The sequence below is a fragment of the Dasypus novemcinctus genome, chromosome 8 (assembly GCF_030445035.2).
Source record: "Dasypus novemcinctus isolate mDasNov1 chromosome 8, mDasNov1.1.hap2, whole genome shotgun sequence".
NCBI lineage: Eukaryota > Metazoa > Chordata > Mammalia > Cingulata > Dasypodidae > Dasypus > Dasypus novemcinctus.
This window is the reverse complement of record NC_080680.1, coordinates 86340920-86359175: the sequence shown is the minus strand read 5'-3', so window position 1 is coordinate 86359175 and position 18256 is coordinate 86340920. Positions and strand designations below refer to the sequence as shown.

Below are 18256 nucleotides of genomic sequence, written 5' to 3'. Positions count from 1 at the left end.
TAGGTTTTCAAGCCTTGATAACGATTACCAAGAAATCTGCTTTCTGGGGGACATCCCTAGGCTGTTGAGAGGATCCGAATACCAAAGAATCCTATACTTTCACAGCCCATTTCAAAGGTCCCACAGATAATGTGGATAAACATAGGATCCTCCATGTACCTCCTAATCCCTGCTGGGTCTTACACTGTGGGGAAGCTCAGTCAACTTGTTTTCCTTTCCCTTATAGCCTTTTTCTCTACACTCCCCTCCAGCTGCCTTTTTCCCCCCACCCCACCCCCACCCCCACCCCCAAATGTAATGTGATCTCCTAGGTCTGGTCTGCTGCTCTTGCAGATTCTTTTAGACTTAGAGAAAGCGAGGGAAAAGAATTAACCATTGGATTACCAGTTCAAAGTTAACAAAATATGAAAACCAAAAGCAGTGTTGGTGTTTGAAAACAAAAGGAGCATTGCTTGTTAATGATCAGTGCTTTGGCTTTGTTTCTATAATATACTTAAGTTTATCTTACTTGTAAGTTTTGGCAACACAGTCATAGTTTGAAACTTTTAGGATTTTTTATGTTTCAACATTGCAGTTTTTACTTTGTAGGATACCTTGGTCTTTATTCAATATTCAGATTTAAAACAAACAAGCAAAACTTTTTGTGATTTAAAATAATAATGCATCAGCATTTATTTCAAAAGTTAACCAAAGGAAAGGAACAAAGACATTTCATGACAATATTTGAAGCCTCTTTAAGTTGGCGTCACTCACATACTGTTTAGTATCTGAATATCTGAAACTATGTTTAGTAATATTTTTGTTTATAATTTTACTTTACGGTAGAATATTGCTGCTAGATTTAAGAATTTTAAGTTTAGTTGTCCATTTCTTCACCACCAACAAAATGAAGATTTGAGAACTGTAGTTTTTTCAGGCTGGTGTCCTAAAACTTGTTTGTCAATGCTTAATTATGGTACCTAGTAGGTATCATGTATTGGGGGGGAAAATCTAACCAGAAGTTGGGAGATCTAGTTTCTTTTCCTGGCTCTGCCACCAATACTGTATGACTTTGTGCAAGTTATTTAACCTGCCGGGGCCTCAGTTGTCTTTAAAATGGGCAAAATAAATTCTGATTAAAATGATAAAGATCGAGGACCTGTATTTATCTCCATTCCCTCCCTAATCCGTCCTGAAATGACTAAGATATTATTAAAGTGTAAATATATAAGGACAAAAAAAGCTAAAAGAAAATAGTGGATAAGAAAGTCAACACATTTTTGGAAAACTGAAAACAGTGAACAGAGTGGTAATAGACTTGGCAAAACCAAGGAAGCTGCAACCCTTTCCTTCTTTGAGAGAGATGCTAATTAGAAGTGAGCCAATTTTCTCTTAAGAACCTGAGTGTGAGAAGAGTTCAGAAATTAGAGGCTTGAGGAATATAGCTGAATAAGGGTTCAACTGAAAGTCTGTAAAAGGAGTGATTAGATTCCTCAGCCCCTTCCCCAACTCTGAATAGCCAGACAACTCCCTCTCCTTCCTACTTACTTGAGACTACAGCTATTATATTGAGAATTTAAAATATAATGGCTTTGGACCCAGGGACATTAGGCCCAGTGTGGATCAGGGTAGGGCACTGAACTGAAAAGAGTGAGGTAGGCAAGAGTGGATTAAAAACAAGTCTACATACTGAACAGTGAGATTCTCAACCCTCTTCCATCTGCTAAAACAGGGCCCTAACAGAGAAGAGATTGAAAGATTCTTTTCTGGAAAAAAAAAAAATGAATGGCCCTGAAGAAAAGCTTTACAGATACCAACATCAGGGAACTCTCTGGATGAAAAAGCGAGTTCACCAGTTTCTTTCACTGAAGTCCACTGGTTGTCTTGCCCACTCATGCATATAGAACTTTAGTCAGCCTTTTTTAGTGCCTCAGTCATGTAAGTATGATTTTTTTTTTTAAGATTTATTTTTTTAAATATTTTTTATTTCTCTTCCCCTTCCCCCCCAGTTGTCTGCTCTCTGTGTCCAATCACTGTGTGTTCTTCCGTGACCGCTTCCATTCTTAACAGCAGCACCGGGAATCTATGTTTCTTTTTGTTGTGTCATCTTGTTGTGCATGTGGCACCATTCTTGGGCAGGCTACACTTGCTTTCGCATTGGGTGGCTCTCCTTATGGGGCGCACTCCTTGTGCGTGGGGCTCCCCTACATGGGGGACACGGCACTCCTTGCGCGCATCAGCACTGTGCATGGGCCAGCTCCACACAGGTCTAGGAGGCCTAGGGTTTGAACCGTGGACCTTCCATGTGGTAGGCAGACACCCTATCCATTGGACCAAGTCCATTTCCCTGTAAGTATGAACTGACAACCAAATTTCACTAGACATTAAAGAAAAGTCTCTAACATAAAAGATAAAGGTTAAAACAAAACTGGAGGTTGGTAAAAATAAAGACAATGCAGGGAACAAAAGAAGAGTTCAAAAGAACTATTATTTGCTATCCTCAGAGAGAGATATTGCAAACATCAAACAGCAGAATGCTATTAAAAACAATAACAATCAGAATAAGAATGAACTCTTTAATATTGAAAACAGCCAAAATTTAAAATTCAACAGAAGATTTGAAAAATAGTCTATCTCAGAAAACAAAACATAAGGACAAAGACATGGACAATAAGAGAGAAAAGATAAGAAAATAAGAAGCAAAGCCTTCAATATCCATCTGGTAGGAATCCCAGAATATAAGAACTAAAAAAAAAAAAAAAAAAGGAGAAGCAGTAGATAAAAAGTATAATGAATATTTTCAGAGCTTAGTGAAATGAGTCTTTTCCAAAGCTAACTGATCCTGAATCTCTGGATTGCATAGGCTCTCTGAGTACCCAGCAGCCCAGCATAATATATGAAAAGACTCACACTGTGCCATATCATCATGAAATTTCAGAACACCAGGAATATTAGAAAATCCTAAAAGCCTTCAGAGAGAAAGCAGGTCATAAATAAAAGATCAAGAATCAGAATACAATTGCATTTCTAAACAGCAGTGGAGAAGACGGGGAAGAAATACCTTCAAATTTCAGTGGGGAAAGATTTCAACCTAGAATTCTTTACCCAGCCAAACTGTCAAGGTAAAAGAAAGACATGAATCTTTTTTTCCAGGAAGATTCTGAAAGATGAACTCCAACAAGAGAGTGAATCAATAAATGGAACTGAACAATATTTGAAACACTTTAGTGTTTTGGGGGGGAAAAGACAGCTCTTGAAGTATTGGGGCAAAAATAGTAATAGGTATATAGAAGACTAATCAAATGGAAAAAATTAAGGTATTTAATATCTCCAAGAAAAGTAAAGTTGTATATTAAAGGAAAGATTCATAGTATTACTTGGCTCAGCAGTGAACATTATTTACATGGTCATACTAATATAAACACTGACAATTTAACAAAAAATTGTGATGTTACTGTTTTTGAGAGGTTGGGGGTGACAATAATATAATACTACCATAATAAGTTTAATGTATAAAGCTGGTAAATCCGGAAATAGCAATGTAAGTATTTTATTTCTAAATTTGAAGGAGGCTGCCTCTAGGGAAATAGACTGGTGAATGGAGTCAAAGGACTTGCTGTTTTTTATTACAAGACTTTTAGAACTATTTGATTTTTAACCATGAGTGTGTTACTTTGACAAAAGTAGAAATTAATAAAAAAATAAAATGTGCCTAAAATTAGTTTCCTACTAAAGAAAAATTATTGTTTTAGCCGTTATGTTTAGACTCGTTAATTATAAAAATAGGGTAGAATCTTACTATAATGAGATTTTCTAGAAAGTGGATTTACTCTAAGGCTGTTCACATTTAACCCCCGACAAAGGATTGTTGCTTTGGAAATACCATGGGGACTAACAAAAGAATCAGTGTCCTCTGAAAGACAGTCCTGTGTGTGGCCTGCACACCAAGTACTGGGCTGAAATAAAAAGGCCCCCATTAAAGATGTGGGAGTGTGACGTTTGTGTTTTGCCATAATGCTGGGATTGCAAAACCTTGGCTTTAGCCTTAAAGGTAGGCCTTTCTGTGATATTTGAACTTTAGTTGTTATGCCTACCCTATAGCTAGTGTTTCTTTTCCTTAGTAAAATAAATAGATTTTCTTGTCTTCTTGAAAAACCTCCAGACTGTGCTTTCTGGAATCAGTTTCACATATTTGTTCATTTTAACGGCTGGTTTAGTCCCCGTAAGACTTAGGCAGGAAACACAGATCATCACTTCATATAGTAGGAGTCCTCTTTTAGAAATAACAGTAACTCCCATTTACTGAGCACCTATAATGCACTGGGAACTTTCCATACTTTTATTTTTAATCTTCCTAACCCTACAAAATAGCTACCCTTATGACCATTCCCCCCCATTTTACATATGAGAAAATTGAGGCTTTGAGAACTGCAATCACTTGCCCAAGCCACTGCAGTGGGTGGCAAATTTGAGATTCAGAACTAGGTTTGTGTGATGTCAAAGCTTATGCATCCTCCACTGTGTTGCCTCCCTTGTTGCTTGGTTTGCCCAAGACAGAGTCACCAAGCCTTTGTGACACTTAACCAACAAATGGTGTTATCTCATTGAATAATTATGAGACTTAAAGAAGTGATGCATATATGTCCTTGGACATGGCAAAAAGCTGGACACATATTAGACCCACACAACTAGAGAACTCAGCAGAGTTGACCTCCAGCTTTGGACAGTTTTGTAGAATCAGAGGAAGTGGACTTTTTTTTGGTATATACATATGAAAGAGCATGCTCAGATGGCAAGATCTTTGCAGTTTCCCCTAGGGTTATTGTCTGAACTGGAAACAGCGAGGAGGCCAGTCAGATCTGATATCATTTGGTCCTGGGGTCCCAAACAAGGCTTCATGTCAGTTTCTCTCCCACCCCCCACCCTCATGCTGCTGCTGTAAGGTGGAGCTTTGGTGCATCTTGTATCCTGCATTTTCCCTTTGACCCACTTCTACAATGGCTCCTTCCCCGTTTTTAAAAATAGGACTGAACTCCAAACTTCAGAAAATTCAGTCTTTATCTGAAAATCTTCAGAGAAGAATCCTGTTTTGATAACTTGTTCTAGAGTTACACATCTCTTATATTCAGAAATTGCTTTCAAATGAATAATAATGATGAATAATACCCTTTCTTCTTATAAAACAGCAGTTTTCAAACTTAAGTATGTACAGAAATCATCTGAGGCACTTGCTAGAATGCTGATCCCTGGTCTCATTCCACATATTCTGAGTCTGTAGGTCTAGAATGGAGACTAAGAATCTGCATTTTTAGAAACAACCCAGGTGTTTCAGAATAAGTTGTCCATGGACCATAGTTTTAGAAACACTGCTCAGATCATATAATTTAATATAATTAGGGACCTTTATTCTTTCTTTCTTAATATATCCTGAAATAGTTTTAATATTCTGAATTATTTTATTTTAAAGATATATTTTTCCAACATTTAATGATTTTGTTTTCATCCTCTGATTTTGCTTATACTATCTATCTTTCACTTCAGTTGGAAATTATGTGCCATTTTGGAAAGTTCAAAGACTTTGGATTTAGCCAGTCCTTAGATCTTAATACTTCCTAGCTGTGTGACCTTGGACAGGTTACTTTCCCACCCTGGTTTCAGTTTCATTACTATGAAATGGAAATATACTACATAAAACTCATTGTTTTGTTTTGTTTTTTTGAGGCTTGCTAGTGACTGGTACTCTAAATAGGGAACAGATTAGATGTTTCTTTCTTTCCCAACCCAGATGTAACATAGCAAAAAACTTAGTTCAGAGTCTTTTAAATTTTTCTTTCTTTTTAATTTTTTTTAGAGTTAATGGCTTTAGGCCTTAGGTTGATTAGGGGAAATATTTCTTAGGCGTTTCTTCACTCTAGAAAGCAGATTGAGGCTCCCCTTTATTTGCTTGAAACAGAATGCGTTTTGTATCTTGTAAATGAGTTTCAAAAGCACCAGAAGCTGGATATGGAAAAATAGTCCAGGTGCAAAGTTTAGCAATATTTTGAATATTCATTGCCACTAATTCAGACCTATTGATACATGTTTTTATAACTAAACTTAAAAAGACCTGGACACCGTTTATAGGCATTTTCTTATTTTAAGAGGGTGTTGAAGGTGACTTCATTTTAGACTTAAGGGCAGAATATTAGCAATAGTCATTAGCTTTTGAAAAGAAAATTATATCCCAATACAGTAAATGCAAACAAATACTGGTTCTGTATTAACTGGTACTATTCAAGATTATGGTTAGAATTGCAAAACTGCCTATTTGTAATTCTTGGCATTAAGCTGCCAATTTGAATATAGCCCTTTAATTTTGAAATGCCATGTAAATACAGACAATATTGTACTTTTAAGCTTGTTTGTATTGGTGGTACCCTTTTGAATTTTATTTGGGCATTACCCTTCGAGTTCAGAACAACACTTAAGAAGTCAGCCATCATTACATACTTTCCTACATGACAGTGTCTTCCGGAATCTAGACACATGCAAGTCTGCAATTGTCACCTGGTGGCCCAGTAGCCCTGTATTTCTAGGTGATGGGAACTATGAACTTATCTGACTCTGCCTTTTTAGGTGCTCATGAAGTCTGACCTGGTACCATCACATGTGACTCTCTCTAACATTAGGTCCACTTCAAAATTGTATTTGAAGTTAAAATACATTTTCCACATTTGATCATAATTTGGCAGGATACCTCTGAAAGGTTAGTGACACCCTGGCTGTGAACTCCTTTATATACACTAGTCATATCCAGTCCAATCTTGAATTTTGGGGTACTATTTTTGGGAGACTTAATTAAAGATCTTGTTACTTAGCCATTCCTGGTGAACTAAAGATATCCAGATAGGCTAGAAATCCTGCTTTGGTTTTAGGACTGATCACCGTAGTCATGGTCCCTTAACCAAGGCTGCCTTTGGAACATATAATGACGACCTTAGTTATTTGGACAAAGAAATACATGTTAAAGTTTTTATTTGTTTGCACTTTATTTTGGGTGTGAGGGGTCAGCATAATCTACTGGTGAGGAGCCTGTCTTTGAAGCCAGGCAGACCTGTGTTGAGTCCATCTCTGCCCATTTATAGGTGCAGGACCTTAGGCAGGATGCTTAAGCTGTCTAAGCTTCAGTTTTCTACCTGAAGAGTCAGGACAATAATTCTCTTTTCCTTACAAGATTGTGAAAATGTAACATGGTAATGAATATAACTGCTTATCACCTTATCTCAATCTTACTATGTGTCTGGCACATAGTAAGATCTTTCAGTATATATTAGTTCAGTTTATTACCTCTGTGTGATAAGATGTGGGCTAAATTGATTTCTTTGTGTCACAGTTATCTGGCACTATTTATTAAATTCCTTTTCCTATTATTACTGGAATATATCTTATTTTTATTAAATTATTTGTTGTGATTGGGTTCCCGCTTGTTTTCCACTGATTTAGATTTCTGTTTCTGTGCCAGTAAGACATTATTGTGATTACTGTTACTTTAATATGTTATTTTATCATATACTATAATATAATCAGTTCTAAGCAAAGAAGTTTTGAGCCCAGTACAACACTGAAATGGATTTTAAACAGTAGTGCCACATAGTACTCACCCCAAAGGATGGGGGAAAGGTCTCTGTTGAAGAAAATGAGGCAGAGAAGGGATGCAGTAGCTCCTGCCTCTGATGAATTTTCATTGTGGAAATTGTTTCCTTCACATATAATCAGAAATAGCATTTTGAATTTTACTCACAAGTCTCTTCGGTTTCCAGTCCTCTTCTAGTCTGGATGTATGATTTACAAATGTGTTGGGTATTTCCGTGATTGTCACGTGGGTCCAAGCCTTCTGATTATTCTTTCCTCAGACACCCATTGAGTTACCCTTAATCACAATAAACTCACTGAATATAAATGAGACCAGTATATGTAATTCCAGGGGAATCTACACTATTCACCAACATTCTTGGGACACAGGGTTTGCCTCAGCAGAGAGTACAGTGGAACTCGGGTTTATGCAACGCAGGTTGGGGAAGTTTCAGGCCACAGTGGAGATTTTGAAGTTTCGAAGGTGGTTAACTAGAAAGCATGCGTTCCCTGCGGCTGTCGGCATTTCTCACAGCCGCTGTAACTCGGTGTCTTCCTGAGGGTGTGCTTAGGACAGTTAGGAACACCTAAGGGCCGGGCTTGGAAAACCCCCGCCCGGCGTCCCCGCTGTTAAAGTAGAAAGTAAGTACCGGATTGAAAGTGGGAATAGTTTAGGGCTGACTTTTGCCTTGAAAATGTAGAAGGAAATCTCCGTCCACGTCCTGGCTCTTCTTGACTCCGTGCCCGTCAGCGGTCGGGGAGGGGAGCGCCGGCCGGCGGGCCCGGCCAGGAGGGGGTTAAGGCGGCCGGGGGCGGGCCTTCCCCGCCGGAGCTGAAGGGGCCCTTTGTTGGCCGCGTCCCGGAGCGAGTCGGGGCCGGGGCGCGATGGCCGGGGCCTGGCCCGCCCGTCCGCGGTGAGAACGCAGAGAGGCGCCCGGGCGGCGTGGCGAGGGCTAGCGCGGGGCCGCGCGCGCCCCAACCGGCTCCCGCCCAACGCCGGCCGCCAGGGAGGAGCACCGATCGGGGACGCCCGCCAGCCGATGAAAATGTTGGAGATTTGCTTGAAGTTGGTGGGCTGTAAATCAAAGAAAGGCCTCTCTTCGTCCTCTAGTTGTTATTTGGAAGGTAAGTTCAAGGCAGGCAGTTTGGAGTAAATTCTGAAGGAAGGCCTACAGCTGCGTTGCTGGCGCCCGGGATCCTTTTCCTAGGCCTCTCGCTCGCCTGCGCGCGCTCGCTCCCTCTCTCCCTCTTTCTCTTTCTTTCCCTCAGGAGTCCCCAGCGCGGGGTGCGTGACTACAGCCCTCCAGCCCTCAACCGGGGGAGTTCACCTCGCGCCAGCGGGGTCACGGGACCCCCAAACAGTGGGGCTTTACCCAAAAAAGTCTGGAGAAAGTGAACTTTACAGAACATTAATGCCCTTGTTAGTCCAGGTTGTGTAATTTCCATTATTTGGGAATTATGTGTCAAAAAGGTTGATCCATGTTCGTTAAAACATATGATTTTCATTAAGTCTGGTGTACAAAGAGAACATGGCTCTACCATTTATGGATGCAGAATTTCAAGAGGTCCTTCTACTCCTTCCCCCTCCCCCAGACATCCCAGTCTTATCTACAGACCATGAATAGGTCTGAGGAATTCTCTTTGGAGGGGGGTGGAGGAAAGAAAAATTATACTAAAATTTGCAGAGGCATTTCAAACGAGTCCAGCACTGTACTTGGGGGAAAATCCTCATAGTAGATTCCTTCAGGAAAGTTTAAAATCAGGCACATTTAGCTTTTGTCGTTTTTCCACCCTACTCCCCTTTTCTTCTCTAATACCACTTATATTTTCTTTCCTGTTACTTTATTTTATTTTTTAATTTTCTGCCCTAATATGGTGACAACCAAAAAAGTGAATTGAGGATGATGAGTGAGTGGTCTGATTTTTTGTAGCCTGGTTATGGATGTGAAATTGATTGATTTGGGGACTGGTCCTCTCAGACTATTTATTGCCTTCAACAGAAAAATTAATTGTACTTCAGAGATGTTATCCTGCTTGGATTTCTCAGTCATTTCAGACATAAAATAGGAATTGAAATGTAAAGCTCATTTTAGATCCAGTAGGATATCACTTTAGTGCCGTGAAGTTCTGATGTTTTCCTTTTTAGAAATGGAATTGAAATAAATGGAGACCTCATTAATTTTCTAATCTGTTTTTCTTTTCTTTCCAACTCTTTGGTTTGAAGAGCTGCCTGGAGTCACTTACATAGCTCAAACCATAAATGCCAGTGATACGGGTGAAGCCTGTTTGCTCTTCCTGCCACAAGACGTGTATGATTCCCCTTTCCTCTCTGAGATTTCAGGGCTGGATGCCTCAGAGAAGGCCCAACAGATGGAGTGGGTTCACAGAAATGTAACATTTAGAGGGAGGAGATGGTTTATTTGTCCCTAAAAGTTGGCATCTAAACTGCTAAAATCATAAGTTAATACGTAGCTTATTTTCCAAGTTGCTCAAAATTCTGAACACATTCTCATTTACATCTGTAACAAGTTAGTGTTAGGCATTATCTCCATTTTGCAGATGAATGCCTAAGGCAGAGTCAATGAATGGATGTTTATAACTACAGAGTGGGAAAAAGTTTAGGTCATAGCTTTGCTGCGACATTGTTTTGTTTTCTTGAGGGTAAAATAGAGATTTAGTACATACTTAGCTGGTTTTATTTTTGTTTTGGGGAAAAAAATTAATCTAAAGAGTCTTATTCCAGCAAACTGGTGACTTGAAATGAATGATATTGTCGGCTCAACTCAAAAAATCGGGTACAGGAGATTTATGGCTTAATCTAAGGAGGGTTTCACTCTGGAAATTCTTTCTTGTTATTGCATGTTCCATATTTCATTGTTATATTTAATTAGAGAAAGTAAAAGGAATTATTGTTTTGTGTTGACAGAATTGAACAAACTTCAATGATCTTTTTTTTTAAACAAAATTTTTTTATTGCCTTTTTTTGAAAGATACATAGATCACCCAATTGTTACATTAAAAAATATAAGCGGTTCCCATATACCCCACTCCTCCCACATCAACAACCTCTTTCATCAGTGTGGCACATCCATTGCATTTGATGAATACATTTTGGAGCACTGCTACACTGCATGGATTATAGTTTACATTGTAGTTTACACTCTCCCCCAATCCATTCAGTGGGTTATGGCAGGATATATAATGTCCTGCATCTGTCACTGCAATATCATTCAGGACAACTCCCAAGTCCCAAAAATGCCCCCATATCACACCTCTTCTTCCCTGTGCCTGCCCTGAACAACTCCCGTGGCCACTGTCTCCACATCAATGATAAAATTTCTTCCATTGCTAGAGTCACAGTAGTTCTATAGTAGAATACCAGTAAGTCCACTCTAATCAATATTTTATTCCTCCATCAATGATCATTTCTTCAAGATTGGAAGTGCCGTTAATCTCTTGGGGAAAACAGTTGCCAACATCTGGATAAATAATCCAGACTTTCTACTTTTACTGGCATTCTAAATCAATCAGTCCGTGTTTATTGACACCCATTCAGTGCCCAGGCATCCCAGGTCACTGAGAGAGTTGAATACGATTGTTTTCTGTTGTTTTATCAAAGAAGGTTCAGGTGTAAATCCAATTTGAGCGTGCATGCTGCCTGCTATTCAGGCCTAGCTGTCAAAGCAGCAATAGTAAATATAGACGATAGCTATCAATTATTGAATGTTTACTATATGCCAAGCACTGTTTCAGTACCTTACATAATTTACTTATTTCTCATGACTAATCTATGGGTATTTCCATTTTATAGATAAGGAAACTAACAAAAAATTTAGGTAACTTGTCTGAGGTCACAGAGCTAGCAAGGGTGGTGCTGGGATTTGAGCACACGCTATCTGACTCCAGAGAACCTCACTCTTAGCCTTTCTATGCTCTACCAACTGTGATTATTTATCTTCTTTGGAACTCACTGTGGCTATTAAAATGATATCTTTACTAAGACCCTAACTAATGCCTGAAATAGCATTGTTTTCTCTTCCAGAAGCCTAAATACTAGTAAAATGATCACTTTTAGCAGTACAGCTAAAGTTTTTAGAATGTATATTAAAAATAACTGTACATGATAAGAAATTCTAAAAGAATATTTAGTGAATAGTGATTCTTCTACTCAGTTTCCCTACTCAAAGGAAATAACTCTCAAGAGTTTCTTTTGTGTCCTTCTAGAAATATTACATGCTTACACAAGCATTTAATAACATTTTAATTTTGCCATCCAATTTTGTGAAAAAGTACATTTGCAGTGTCTGTTCACCTTGACCGCTTTACAGTCTGTTGTCCACTTTGAACACTAAATTTTCTGATTATTTCTTCCCTGTGGAGACATGAAAGAAAATATGAACATTAGCTATTTGCATTTTAGTTTTTTTTCTGTTTTTCTTGTGTTTGTTCATGTGCTTGTATTTATATATATTGTGCATGAATATTGTACATGAATGTGATAATTCTGTATTGTGGACTTAAATGTCTGAAGTGAACTCTTCTTGAACTTGCAAAATTTATTTTAAGAGCCCACTTTAAAGCACTTCTTTTCAGCAGTTAACTTTCTGTTGAATGCTTTATGTGGTGCCAGCCACACAGATACACTTTTAGAACTTTTGCTTTAGAGAAGCTTATACTCTCTTTCTAAATATTCTCTCCTGAGGTCATCAAATACCTACCCAGTTTAGTGACAAAGAAAATCTGAGGTTCTTTCTTTGACCTAATAGAAAGTCAGTCAGTCCTTTTTGTTTGGGTTTATATTAAAAGTATTGAGGGTTTCTGATGTGGCAGGCCTTCACACTAAGCACTTCATGTCCATTCCCATTTATTTAATTCTCACACCTCCATTATGAGAAGTAGGTATTCTTTTTTTTTTTTCTTTGAGGTATACCAGGCCCAGGGATTGAACCTGAAACCTCATATGTGAGTAACCAGCGCTTAACCACTGAGCCACATCAGTTCCCCTGAGTTAGTTTTTTTGTTTGCTTGTTGTTTGTTTTTAGGAGGTCCCGGGACCTCTCTTATGGGAAGCAGGTGCTTAACCGCTTGAGCTACATCCACTCCCAAGAGGTGTAGGTATTCTTATTCTCCCCATTTTACAGAAGAGGAGGAAGAAGGGCCCCAGTTCACTTTGGTTAAAAACGGTATTGGAATTGGAGTCAGGAAATCCAAGTTTTTGTCTGACTTCTCTCAACTTCTGTTTTCTTACCTCTAAGGCAGAGATAACATTTTCTGTCCAGCCCATCTCAAAGGATTGTTTTGAGGACCTATGAGATGGTTCAAATGAAAGTTTTCGAAGGTGTTGAATGTGTGTTTTTTATTCCTTTGAAATGCCCTTAAAGCCATAGAATTTTATGCTTATCACAAGTAGTATTAGAATACCATTTTCATGTGAAGGCAGGGAGCTCTGGAGCCAGTCCATCTGAATTTGAATGCCAGCTGTGCTGCTTGCTGCTTGGTGACCTAGAGCAGGTTGCTCTCTGAGTCTCAGTTTTCTCATGTCTAAAATAGGCCTCATAGTAGTACCAACTTCATTTAGTTGTGAGATTTAAATGATAGATTTTGTGTAAATTGTTTAGCACTGAGTTATATATAGTTCAGCATGTGTTAGCTGCTGTTATTTTAAACAAATATTTAGCAATATTTTTAGATTGAATTGGCTTTGCCAGTTTCTCAAATAGCTGAATATGATGGTAAAATTGAGTTGAACCCACCCATAATTTTTCTTCAGTTGTTAATAATTTGTTTTCAAGTTTGTTTTGATGCATATAATTAATGCTTCCTGTCCTTGGTTTAAGCTGGAAAACAGCTTTCCTTTCTCTGACCCTTTCTTATTCCCATGGTGAATATTTTAATTGTGGAAGAAAAAAATCCCATTGGTTCATCGTAATATTTTATATTTCTCTTCCATAGGCAATATTTCCACAAGCCCTGTAGCAGTTTGATATGGTTGTGAATTCCAAAAATAGATACTGGATTATGTTTGTAATCTGGTCTGTACCTGGACGTGATTAAGTTATGATTCAGGCTTTGATTGGGCCACATCATTAGGGCATGGATGGGTGGGGACTCCAGATAAAAGGACAGAGTTGGCATCGGACTTGGCCCAGTCGTTAGGGCGTCCGTCTACCACATGGGGGTCCGCGGTTCAAACCCCAGGCCTCCTTGACCCGTGTGGAGCTGGGCCATGCGCAGTGCTGATGCGCTCAAGGAGTGCCCTACCATGCAGGGGTGTCCCCCACATAGGGGAGCCCCACGCACAAGGAGTGCACCCTGTAAGGAGAGCTGCCCAGCGCAAAAGAAAGTGCAGCCTGCCCAAGAATGGCGCCACACGTGGAGAGCCGACACAAGATGACACAACAAAAAGAAACACAGATTCCCGTTCCACTGACAACAGCAGAAGCGGACAAAGAAGACGACACGGCAAATAGACACAGAGAACAGACAACTGGGGCAGGGGGGAAGGGGAAAGGAATAAATAAATAAATCTTTTAAAAAAAAAAAAAAGGACAGAGTTGAGGGTTTTTGATGTTGGAGTTTGATGCTGAAGCCTTAAGCTGGAGCCCTGGGAATTAAGCTCACAGAGGAAAGAGAAGCAAGCCCCAAGAAGAGAGGAACCCTGACCCAGGAAGAAGCAAGCCCCAAGAAGAGAGGAATCCTGAACCCAGAGAAAAGCAAGACCCTGGAAGGGAGGAACCCACCCAGGAAGCCTGAACCCTTGCAGTTGTCGGCCACCCTCTTGCTCCAACATGTGAAAATAGACTTTGGTGAGGGGAGTAACTTATGCTTTATGGCCTGGTATCTGTAAGCTTCTACCCCAAATAAATATCTTTTATAAAACCAGCCAGTTTCTGGTACTTTGCATCAGCACCACTTTGGCTGACCAATACAAGGCCAAACACATGAAAACTGAAAATCTCACACTATTTTTTACCTTGTTGTAAAATCAAGTCGTATTTTTGCCAGTGTGATCATAATATAAAATGGAAACAAGAAAAATGTATCAATGGATAGATTTTAAAAACATATGATAAGAACTCAAGATCAGATTGGACATTGGAAGAATTCCACTTTTCTTCTGCAATGGTGGATCATATTTAAACATACAGAAGAGAAGTTTATAAAACACTTAGGCTAGATACTTAAATTTTTTTCTTAATGGGAAATTTTAAACCAGTAACAAAAATAGATGGTGTAATGAACACTCATGTACTCATTATCCACCTTTAACAATTAATAATTTATTGTCAGTCTTGATTTAACTATGTCTTTGCTCTCCCCCTCCTCCCCATCCTATTGTTTTGAAGTAAATTCCAGATAAGCTTAGAGGTCATTTTCTTACATAATGAAGTTATGGTTCCAAAGCCTTTAGCAAGAATAGCTTGCTAGTTACTTACTTTGTTCTTGGATAAGAACGTTTACTCTCTCTGAAATTGGTTTTAAAATCCTTTTTTCCTAACCTACACCATCAGTACTTTGTTATATTGTGGGTGTTGAATGGTGGTAATAGGGAAGACAGAATGGGGAGTCAGAAACAGGTGGGAGGTAGAGACAGAGGAGTTGAGAAAGATAGGGATGAAGGGAAGACAGGCACAGAGGGGAAGATTCAGAGACCTAGAGATAGAGACAAAAAGGTTGAGACAGGAAAGAGAAAACGAAGATCCAGAGTGATGGAAGACAGAGGAGCAGGGGGGCACAGAAGAGATCAGGCAGATGGGAAGAGGAGAAAGAGCAAGGTGGTAAGAGAGAAGCATAAGCGACAGAGAGATGCAGACACACTAATGGGCAAGCAGCTGATGGGTAGGTAGACTGCTTGAGGGAGAGACAGACTAGTAATGTTACCTCTCTCTGCTTTCATTTCCTTCTCTATCAAATGTAATAATAGCGTTCCCATAATAGGGTGGTGAGAATTCTTTGCAGATAAAGTGCCTGGCACATTGCTGGTCCTCAGTAAGGGCTCAATAGGCATTAGGTATTATTCTGCCACATTAAGTTATGTATAACTTTAATCTCATTACTCTCAATTCTCTTTAGAGACCTAATCCTTATCACTCTTATCAGCCCCCAAATTTAGCATGAAAAGAATCAGCCATTGCCTTTTGGAGTCAGAAGACCCTCTTTGGGTCATGTTCCATTACCCAAATTAACATTAAAAACAATGATGGATACTGAGACATTCTGGGGAAATTGCCTGCTGTTGGGTTGCCCAGTTATTCCAGTGACTCAGATCTAAAATGATCTGAAAGTCAATGATGACACATTGAAGGAGAACAGGAAATGTGAAATGAATGCTTTCAAACCATCACATGCTTGACAGGCAGAGGGGGAGGCTTTTTAGTCTGTTGCAAATGGCCTATGACAGAATAGAAATGCTTTTATGGTTAACAGGCTCACTGTGGACAGTTTGAATCTGTGGCCAGTGCAGGAATTCCTGGAGCCTTTCCGCCCTAGCAGATGACGGAAAAGTGTGTGGAGGCATCCAGGGATCTTACCGTATTGTCTGCCTGTTAGGAGTCTGTAACAAATTCATCCTGTTTCTTTTGAAAGCCCAGAGAAATGTACTTTTAGTTTACATCTTTTTTTTTTTTTTTAGAATCTTGGCCATTGTTTATATTCCATTTAAAAAATCATTGATTTCCTAGACCTTTATAATGCTTTTACTGTCAGGTTGAATTGGCTTTACAACTCTACTGCCTGTCATTTCTGCTATTCTTATTACAGGTTAACAGATTATTAAGGTTCACTTTTCAGTCATAACTTAATATTTTATCTTATTGCTAAAATGAAACAAGCATTGGAGTGTTCTACATATGAGTTCATTTTAACAATGCCACGCAGTGTTATGTTTTCTGTTGCACTAGGCAGGTGCTGAAGATGCTGAGATAAAAATGACTTCATCTCTTCCCCAAAGGGATTTACATTGTTGTGGTGACAACTGTAATGGAAGTAATAATTGCTCTGTAATGCAGTTTTTTCCAGTGCCAGGCAGCACACATAGCATCTGTGTGGAAATACTCTGCATGCAATATGTATTGCGCCCTTCTAACAACCCAACTAGGTCAGCACCATTGTTACCTATTTTGCATTTGAGAAACCAGACTCAGAAATTAATGTTTTCAAGACATGGTAGGGCTGCTATTTGAACAAGGCTTGTCTACCTCTGAGTCCATGCTTATTGTACTGTAAGTGATATGTTAACAGATTCCATACCCTGTGATGCAGGGCAATAATAGAAAGAGACACCAAAGACTCAAATGAAGTAAAGAAAGAGAAATTAATCAGAGGTGAGCAGGTGGGGAAGAGGAAAGACCACTTAGAGGATTTAATAGAAGTGTTAAGGTCACAAAGAGAAGGAGTAGGTTGGGAAGAGTATTCCAGGGAGAATAAATGGTACTTGTAAAGGTACAGACAGGTGAGGCAACAAGGGGGCGGGGGGGAGTGTTCGGCTGCAAGGAGTCAGGAGAGACTGGAATGAAAAGTAGAGATAGTGGATAGTGGGCAAAGATGGTCCCAGACCAGACCCGGCAGGGCCTTGTATGTGGGCTTTTAGGGGCTAGGACTTTTCCTGTAGTAGTGGTAGTATTAATCCCTACCTTTTTTTTTTTTTTTTTTTTTTTTTTAAGATTTCTTTCTTTCTTTCTCCCTGTCCCCCGCCCCTTGTCTGTTCTCTGTGTCTGTTTACTGTAAGTTCTTCGTCTGCTTGTATTCTCATCAGGCAGCACCGGGAATCTGTGTCTCTTTTTTTGTTGCGTCGTCTTGCTGCATCAGTGCTCTGTGTGTGCAGCACCACTCCTGGGCAGGCTGTGGTTTCACATGGGGCGACTCTCCTGGCGCAGGGGCCACTCCTTGCATGGGGGGCACCCCTACACAGAGGCATCCCTGCGTGGGCTGGCACTCCTTGCACACAGCAGCACCACGTGTGGGCCAGCTCACCACACAAGCCAGGAGGCCCTGGGTATCAAACCCTGGACCTCCTATATGGTAGGCAGCCACTCTGTCTCTTCAGCCACCTCTGCTTCCCACCTACCATTTTTTGAGGGCCTCTTAACCTGTCTGGAGCGGTGTCTCATATGTGTTACTTTCAAACTCCCAACTACCCTGCAAGGCACATGATAGCTCCATTTACCAAACAAGGTGTAGCAGTTTGATATAGTTATGCATTCCAACAATAGATATTGGATTACCTTTGTAATCTGGTCTATTACTGGGCATGATTGAGTTATGATTAGGGCTTTAATTGGGCCACGCCATTAGGGCGTTGTGTCTCCACCCCTTGGTGGATGGGGATTCACAGATAAAAGGCATGGCAGAAAGACAGAGTAGGAGCTTTTTGATGTGAGGGTTTTTTGATGTTGGAGTTTGATGCTGAAGACTTAAGCTGGAGCCCCGGGAAGTCAGCACACAGAGGAAAGAGAAGAAAGGAAACTTGAACCCAGAAATAAGCAAGCCCCAGGAACGTAGGAACCCCGGAAACCTGAACCCTCACAGACATTGGCAGCCATCTTGCCCCAAATAGACTTTGGTGAGGGAAGTAACATACTTTATGACCTGGTATCTGTAATTTCCTACCCCAAATAAATACCCTTTATAAAAACCACCCCATTTCTGGTGTTTTGCATCAGCATCC

The 18256-nt window shown here is 39.8% G+C and overlaps 1 protein-coding gene across 2 annotated transcripts in view; it reads left to right on the top strand.

Annotated features, from left to right (window-relative positions):
- ABL1 (ABL proto-oncogene 1, non-receptor tyrosine kinase) overlaps positions 1-18256 on the top strand; it is a 188977-nt gene that overhangs the window by 110313 nt on the left and 60408 nt on the right. Inside the window, exon 1 of one of the 2 annotated variants that reach the window (XM_012526990.3) lies at positions 8405-8715. The exons of the other annotated variant lie outside the window; for it this stretch is intronic. Within the exon in view, the coding sequence (XP_012382444.2) occupies positions 8631-8715 (85 nt within the window). The 5' untranslated portion in view covers positions 8405-8630. Of the gene's footprint in view, positions 1-8404; positions 8716-18256 lie in introns of those variants that run through there. 2 annotated transcript variants of the gene reach the window in all.